The 7,743-nt window shown below is 36.4% G+C and overlaps 1 protein-coding gene and 1 long non-coding RNA gene across 4 annotated transcripts; one reads left to right on the top strand and one right to left on the bottom strand.

Moving 5' to 3' along the window:
• Positions 1 to 369: 369 nt before the first annotated feature.
• ifng1r (interferon gamma related) lies at positions 370 to 1,709 on the top strand. Its single transcript, XM_039668640.2, has 4 exons — positions 370 to 574; positions 820 to 882; positions 986 to 1,201; positions 1,339 to 1,709. The coding sequence occupies exons 1-4, from the start codon at positions 434 to 436 to the stop codon at positions 1,429 to 1,431; spliced, it is 513 nt and encodes a 170-aa protein (XP_039524574.1). The 5' UTR covers positions 370 to 433; the 3' UTR covers positions 1,432 to 1,709.
• A 1,076-nt stretch (positions 1,710 to 2,785) lies between these two features.
• LOC148965171 (uncharacterized) lies at positions 2,786 to 6,188 on the bottom strand. 3 transcript variants are annotated; one of them, XR_016150010.1, is made up of 7 exons: positions 5,987 to 6,188; positions 5,547 to 5,702; positions 5,338 to 5,442; positions 4,175 to 4,229; positions 3,798 to 3,977; positions 3,590 to 3,716; positions 2,786 to 3,471 (listed from the first exon to the last, which is right to left on the bottom strand). It is a non-coding gene; the product is annotated as an uncharacterized LOC148965171 (long non-coding RNA). The 3 variants fall into 3 exon arrangements; XR_016150008.1 differs by having other exon boundaries at positions 3,798 to 3,826; XR_016150009.1 differs by lacking the exon at positions 3,798 to 3,977.
• Between the last annotated feature and the right edge of the window lie 1,555 nt (positions 6,189 to 7,743).

Raw genomic sequence — 7,743 nt, 5'->3', positions numbered from 1 at the left:
AAATTTCTGCAACATTAAACATGATCTGATCATTAGCAAACTTTCGGTTTGCTATTGACTCATTGGGAGCGCATGCCTGCAAACCCCCAACCTAGTTTCTAACAGTCCGAAAAGCGGTGGGCAACCATGGCTATTCTCAAAGGTCACTGCGACCATGTGAATTGTTTGAGTAGCTCCTGGGGTACGGGGTTAGTGACGTGACGTCACTTACTTGAGAGCATCTCATCTTTGATAGGAAACCTTCATAGAAAAGTAGCCCACAGAAACCCCAAAACCCCAAGCGCATCCACTGCCGCCTTCATAACGTAGCTCTTTTTAGGTTGTGCTCCTATATAAACCCCCCACCACTTTCCGATCATAAACACAGTTACCTGCTGACTAGCATCAGTTCACAACCTCTTGTTTAAAGTCGCTTGAAACACGAACACAAAGAATGGATTCTTGGCTCAACATGGTGCTGATGTGTGGACTTCTGTTAATAGCGACTCTTCAGACAACCAACTCTTTCAGATTTAGGCGGTCAGAGAAGATCAAATCACTTGAGACAAATATCCACCATCTGCAAAAAGATTATGTAAGTGATATCTACTGTCATGAACTTCTGCAGCGGGTTCGGAAGCAATTCAGTCTGTGTATGCAAGATGAATCACTGATAATCCTACTCATGTCTGTATGCTATAGTCTTGCAGCTAATATTAGCAAGAAGAGACCTGTTGCACACTAAACTTTGTGACACTTTGATCTTAGATTAGGGCTTAATATTCACAAGAGATGCACATTCATTCATAACTGTCGCTGTTGTATGCCCACTTTCTTTAGAACACACTTGGCACAGAATGGGTGACAAAGTCTGTTTTTGCTTCTCATCTGGACCAGCTGAATGTAAGTTTTTACTGAAAATATGAAAATGCTATTGAATGATATATATATATATATATATATATGCCTCTGTATATTTCATGCTAATGATATTTGTTTCTCTTAGTCTTTCTCCAAGTCTTCCTGCACTTGTCAGGCGCTGTTCCTTGAAAGAATGCTGAACATCTATGAAGATATGTTCAGAGACATGAAGAGCAAGTCTGAGAAGAAAGAAGTGAAAAACAATCTAACAAATGTATTGCATAAAGTGGCAGAGCTGAGAGACAAATACCTTTCAGAAAATAAAGTATGGAATGAGCTTCAGACCATTGACTTAGTCAAGGTAAACATAAAGAGAATCTCCTGTCTTGATTGTGAAATGTGTAAATTTTTAGTTGTTGATTTGCTGTTTATGATATAATATGATATCAGGCCATATATATGATATGATATCTAATACTTATGTTTGTTCTCCCTCAGGTGAAAAATGGAACAACCCAACGAGGAGCATTGAATGACTTTCTTATGGTGTTTAATCGGGCCTCTACAGAAAAACCTCAATCAAAAGATTAAAAAGTCCCGTCTTTCATTTACTATTGTGCTTTGTTATTGCAGTAGCCTATTTATTTATAAATTATGTGGAAATATTTATTTATTTTTTACTTTATAATGTACTGTACGACACCATCCATAAATTAAAATCTAACTTATTCTCATCGCAAGTGTGTTTACATCATTTACAGTGTACAGAAATGGTGAATCTTGATTTCTAACTGGATTTGCTTGAAATGTTTTGTGAGCTTCACTGGCTAAATGTTTAATTATCTACAATAAAATTATTTTGCATTTAATTACGGCTCGGCTTGTTCAATAACAAACTTTACAATGTATATTTAAATGACATTACACACTGCACACCAAATAAAAAAATATTCACATAAAGGCTGGAATACAATACACTCCAAGGTTTTAGCACAGATTTTTGGCAGACTGGCTGAGTAAATATTGGTTAGTTCAGAGAAAATTTTATAGTGCATGTTGGAGGATATCAAACATGTTTGATATTTTGAGCTGAAATTAGACCATTTTATTATTATTTTCATTTGTTATGCTACACCTAGCAATGTTTCTACATGTTATTGGGTTTGGAGTGACTCAAATTTCTGGTTGTGTGTGATCTGATTTGTTTAGAGTATGATGTCCAGTTTGTCTCATTTAGTCAGCAAGTGTATGATGCCTAGTGTTTCAGATTTTAAAAGTCATGTAGGCTATAGTGAATTCCCTCCTCAAGCACTTGACATGTTAGGGGGAGAATGTCATTCAAACAAGCTCTGAAATGTGAAAGAAAATGTTTTTGATTGTTTGAACCGGAACCACAGACAAGTGTTCCTGTAGCTTAGACAGAAGAGCATGGCCTATAGCACAGGGCCATCAAAACCTGGGCTGTTCCTCTATACCAAGCAGGGAAGGAAGAACACAACAGAGGAATAAACTTGTTGATTTGGCGGACATTAATGCGATTCCACATTATTCCATTGAAGTAGAAATACAAAGAGAATAGAAATAATGGTCTAATTCACAATCACTCCCTCAACAGCTGTAGTAAGTTAGATGGTCCGTTACCTCTGCATTACTCACTGTTTTTTTGTAAGTTAATGACATCTCGCTCTCTATCTATAGATAGATAGCGAGAGAGAGAGAGAGAGAGAGAGAGAGAGAGAGAGAGCAAACTATAGCGGACATGTCACCAGTCTCACCTGTAAGATCCTACGAACATTTTTTTTTAAACTACATTTACGGCTGTTAAACTTCACTGATCATAGCTCCAAAAAGCCATGGTAATCACAAATTAATGGTAATTATAGTATTTTTGCGTTTACATAAATGTAATTAATAATGGTTGTACTATAATAAACCTATAAGGGAGTTTCTATACTTTTTCTTTATTATAGACTCCAAACTGCACTTATGCATCAGCAGAATGGAATTTATGCAAACCTTAAAGAACCAAGGTACTTTACCATATTCACAATTAGTGAAACCTATGTTTTTGCCATAGCTTTTCAATAGAACACTATACAGGTGAAACTCAAAAAATTTTAATATCGTGCAAAAGTTATAATTTTGATGAACATCAAATTCAAAATCTCACAAAATCAGAATATTACAAAAATGTAAGCCCTCTGAAAATTATATATAATCATGCCATATGCATATAGTTATTTATACTAAATATATTAGTTTCACTTTTTAATTTGAATTACTGAACATGAACTTTTGCACAATATTCTAATTTTTCAAGTTTGACCTTTAAGTTTACCTTTTAGTTGCATCAATTACTACATCAAAACCAGTTCATCTCTCAATTCCCATCTACAAGTTTTGAGTTTTACAGAAATTCATTTCCTGCAGCAAAAAAAAAAAAAACAGTCCTGTGAGCAAAATCCTGTACAAAGATCTTCGCAGTAAAAGCCCAGCAGTTCCCCTCGTCTTCCTCTTCCCCTGTACCCTGGTGGATAGGACTTAAAAAAAGCTCCAAGCATTCCCTGAAGCTGTAGATCCGGCGAAACTCATCACAGTAGTCCGGAGAATTTTTTTTCCAGTTGACCACACCTTAAAATGTAAAGACAAAATACAGAAAAGATATAAGTGTGGAGATTCAAGTTTAAATGTCACATACCACAAATTTCAATCCAAGAAATGTGCATTGAACAGAAAAAAAACATCTTACAGTCTAGCCAGGCAAAGTGTGCTGCTTTCTGGAAAATCTCATTTGTGACCATATCCCTAAACCATCTGCATACCAGTGAAAGCGTCAAATATGCAGAATCACCAGTTGCTATTATTTCATGGGGAAGCTGTTGAAACAAAAAACATTGTTATTTATACTTCTATATAAATGTTGTTGAAAAAAAATATAAACCTTGGTTCAGACAAACCTGATATATTGTTGTCATAACTGCATGCTCTGAATAAAATAATAAATAAAGAGATAAATATTCTCTTATAACGATAATATTAAAATAATATCGCTCCAACACACATTAGCCGCTTTCCCCACTGTCGGGCCAGTGTGAGCCAGGGCTTTCAAGGGTCGGGCGGTGTTAATAGCCTTGGACCTGTAGCACCAAGCACAAAATCACACTGTGTTTCCACCGTTAGGACAGAAGCTCTGCAGCGCTTCACTAAAGCCCTCCCTTAACATGCTTGTCTTGAACAATGACAAATAACTCCATTGTTTCACCAACAAATGGAAGTTTTACCAGAACACTATTTAAAGAAATTGCTTAATGAATGTATGTTCACAATAAATGACCTGAATCTCTCTGTCTGAATCTCCCCGAAGACATTGCCTTTTGTAAGGTTGAGTGCTAAGAAAAACAAATGACAAGAGGTAGGCATGTATATTGGTAGATGTAGTACATAAACTAATGTTTAATGTAGGAACATGCAAACAGCTACATGCATTTGCAGAGTGAAGTTGTCCAGTATGAGAGCACACCACCACCTCCTGATCAGGGGCATGTCATCCTGAATTTTTTTAAATAATAATAATAAACAATTATGCATGTCTGTTTATTTAACGTGAAATATGTAATGAGGTAATGACATAACTCTGTAAAATCAAATCGGAGCCCCAAAGCCATGTACAGAGTGTACTGTTACAATTCACAAAGTGCAAGAAAATGAGCAGGGTATAACTTACAATAATTAACTACAACAACAATTAAAATTTAACCTACCATCAGTATGTAACAACATGTTTAAAGTTCAGTCTTTACTACTGCACTTTAATGTGACTAATGTTTTAAGATCACTATGCATACTAACTTTTATACAGTATATTATAGTAGGGTTGCAGCAGTATGACAGTTTCATGCTTAAAAGAGTTATATCTCACACATTTGATTATTTACAGTACTGTAATGTACTATTGCTCTATATCAAATCTTAAATCCCGAGATCAATTTTTTAGCCTATGCTATTTTCAGTAGTTGCCCAACTAAACACTATTTATTGCATCCTTTCCATCCACAGTTTACGGATGTAAACTGTGGATGGAAAGGATGCAATAGTGTAAACTGTGTAAACTGTGATGAGCTTTGTATCTAGTCAAAAATAAAGCAAAAAGTCTCAAATTATGTTACTTTTAACACACAATTCAAACAGTAAATGCAGTTTTGAAAATCAAGGCTATGTGGTGTGACAGCAGAGGTGGGCAGAATATCCAAAAGCTGTACTAAAGTAAAAGGACTGATAGAAATAATTAAGTAATAATATTTATTGTTATTGGAGTAGGAGTAAAAAATGATGCAATGGCAAAATATTTTTAAAAATATAATACATTTAAAAATGACTGACATTTGATTGAGCAGGACCATATACCATTAAACCACGATAATTTCTGAAACTGCTTTTGTACTGTGAAAATCTCATACCACTGCAACCCTAAGAGGTACAAGTTTACAAGTCGGTTACCTGTAGAACTCTTGACATTTCCACACTTAAGTTCAGATTCAGGTGTAACTGCTGGCTTGTTCCTATTATCCATTTGGTTTTTGGTCTCCGTGTTTGGAAGAGATCCTTATAAAGCAATAAAGATATTACCAGATAGAACAGATTACTCTACATGGAGAGGATTATGCCAAACAAATATGTGATACTCTGTTGTTGTCAAGAAGTCTAACCTCTGTTTGAAGAAGCGGAAGTTGTCGATGTGGGATCTTGCTGTATCACAAAACATCTCCACTTTCAATGCAGGGCTCTCTCTAATGCAGGATTCAGCTCCAAACCTCTGTGCTACCGAGCTGCAGGTGCTTCCTCGTGCTGTACGCTCAGACCCACTACACAATCAACAATTATTCATAAAAAAAGGAGAAATTATTAATTCATTCAAAGTTTAACAATAAAGTAATTTATTGCTCTCGATTTAAAATAAACATAATTAACATAAATAAACATAGCTTTAAAAAAAACTAAACATATTGCTATTGTATTAGAGCAAGTTCTTCAAGATTCTTTATTCATGACATTCTTTCAGAAGGAAACTATTCCAGATTTGATTCACGAACATCATGGTACATTTTTAAATATGTTTATATAAAACTACACAACCATTTTTACTCACCATTTGGAATCGCAATCAACGTGGAGTGTCGTTCGTTCGTTAATGCTGCCACCGTTGCCTTTTATCGCAAACTGCCCCCTAGGGGGTCGGAGGAAAATGGCAAAGGCGGGAACAGGAAAATAGGGGCAGGGCGACACGTGTCGCTCCACCCAAAAGTGTCGCCCCACCCCATCGTCCAGAGTGCACTCTGGGGTTACTCGCTAATGTTAACTCGTTTACATCGACAAAAAAACCCACGCAAATAGCCATTTCAAAATTTGAAACAAGTAATTTAAACATGCGTTCAACAGCAAGTTGTCATGGTCGTTGACGTTAATTAGTAAACAAACTAGCCTGTAACGTTAACAGCTACGCGATGACCAAACGTGTTTGTCAGAAAATATATTTTTTAAATAGTTTTATATAAGTTACACTTTTACCTACCTCACGACGAAGCGTAAGTCCATTATTCCTTTGTGCAGCGGCAGGGTCGTGTCGTGGCGCACTTCTCAAAAATAACTCCAGGTGTAGTGTTAAAACACGCTCCTGAACACCAATGAATGAACTCCAAAATACAACACAGCCGGGGAGTATCCAATAACACAAACCGTAGTCAGAGTTAAAAAAAATAACTCAAAAAAATTAACTTTTTTGCCTAACTCATGATTTTTCAACTCCTGAAATTTGCTGTGATGAAATGATATAGGCTGCATAGATTAGGTCAGCCATAACTGGAGACACGTCTATGGCATCTACACTAATGTTATTTTTTCCATTTATTCCGAGGTTTACTGAAGTCAGCCAGATCCGGGCCGTATCCAGATCAGATGGTGAACCTGCGCCTGGACACGACCACAACACATCCCTGAAGTGCCAGCCTCATCAGCTCTGTGAAGGCCTAATGGACACCTCAACAAACTTGGGCGTGATGACTCTGACTTCCAACCAGATGGATCTGGATAAATATTGTGAATGTTCTGATCTAATCTGACTTCTGACCTGTAATGTTGCCTGAATCATTTTTTATTGGGCAGAGGAGAAACGGCTCAACAAAGCCTGGTTTCTCTCAAGTTTTTTTTCTCCTTTCTGTAACCTGATGGTTCCTTGCCACTGTTGCCTTGGTTTTTGGCTTGCTTAGTTGGGAACATTTAATATTCAACAATATAATGATCTGCCTTATTTCAGGTGCAATTTTCTTCTAGAAACAACTTCTTGTATTATTTTCACTGTGAAGCTGCTTTGATACAATCTGTATTGTAAAAAGCACTATATAAGTGACTCGATCACATTACCCTCAAGTCTTTTCTATGTAATTCCATTATTGAATACTTAGTTATAGCCTCATATACGTCCTTAGTGATGGATCACTTTAGTCTCCTGCTGCATCTTAAGTCCTTGTCAAATGGAACATTTTCACACACACAAAAAAAATGAAGGATAAGAATTTATCTTTGATAAACTATCCAACCACCACTACAATTAATTCTCATACTGGTTTACACTCAGAATGAGGTGATTGAATATATTTGGCAAAATATGTTTTTTTTTTTTTTTTTTAGCTGATGATTAACAACAATGACACCGTACGAAAATGACAAGTAAACGGTTCTTAGAAGGAATCTCCTTTTAGGTTTCCACGTGGTCTGTATGATGTATGATGAGGAGTCTGGGGTAACACCTCTCTACAACCACAGCCACGGAAAATCAACCACGCTGATGAAGCTAAACAGGAAAATTAGACATACCTCCAACATTGAGGTCCGGAGTGTCTGAGTGAC

This window comes from Pimephales promelas, chromosome 24 (assembly GCF_988280905.1).
Source record: "Pimephales promelas chromosome 24, fPimPro1.hap1.1, whole genome shotgun sequence".
Lineage (NCBI taxonomy): Eukaryota > Metazoa > Chordata > Actinopteri > Cypriniformes > Leuciscidae > Pimephales > Pimephales promelas.
Note: the sequence above shows the minus strand (reverse complement) of the source record. Positions and strands in the feature narration are given on the sequence as shown.

What these genes read in the sequence shown, in the direction of transcription:
- ifng1r (XM_039668640.2), top strand. Translation starts at nt 434, where the DNA reads ATGGATTCTTGGCTCAACATGGTGCTGATGTGTGGACTTCTGTTAATA. An exon ending in CTCATCTGGACCAGCTGAAT is followed by an intron (nt 883 to 985) that starts GTAAGTTTTTAC and finishes TGTTTCTCTTAG; the next exon opens with TCTTTCTCCAAGTCTTCCTG. An exon ending in AGACCATTGACTTAGTCAAG is followed by an intron (nt 1,202 to 1,338) that starts GTAAACATAAAG and finishes GTTCTCCCTCAG; the next exon opens with GTGAAAAATGGAACAACCCA.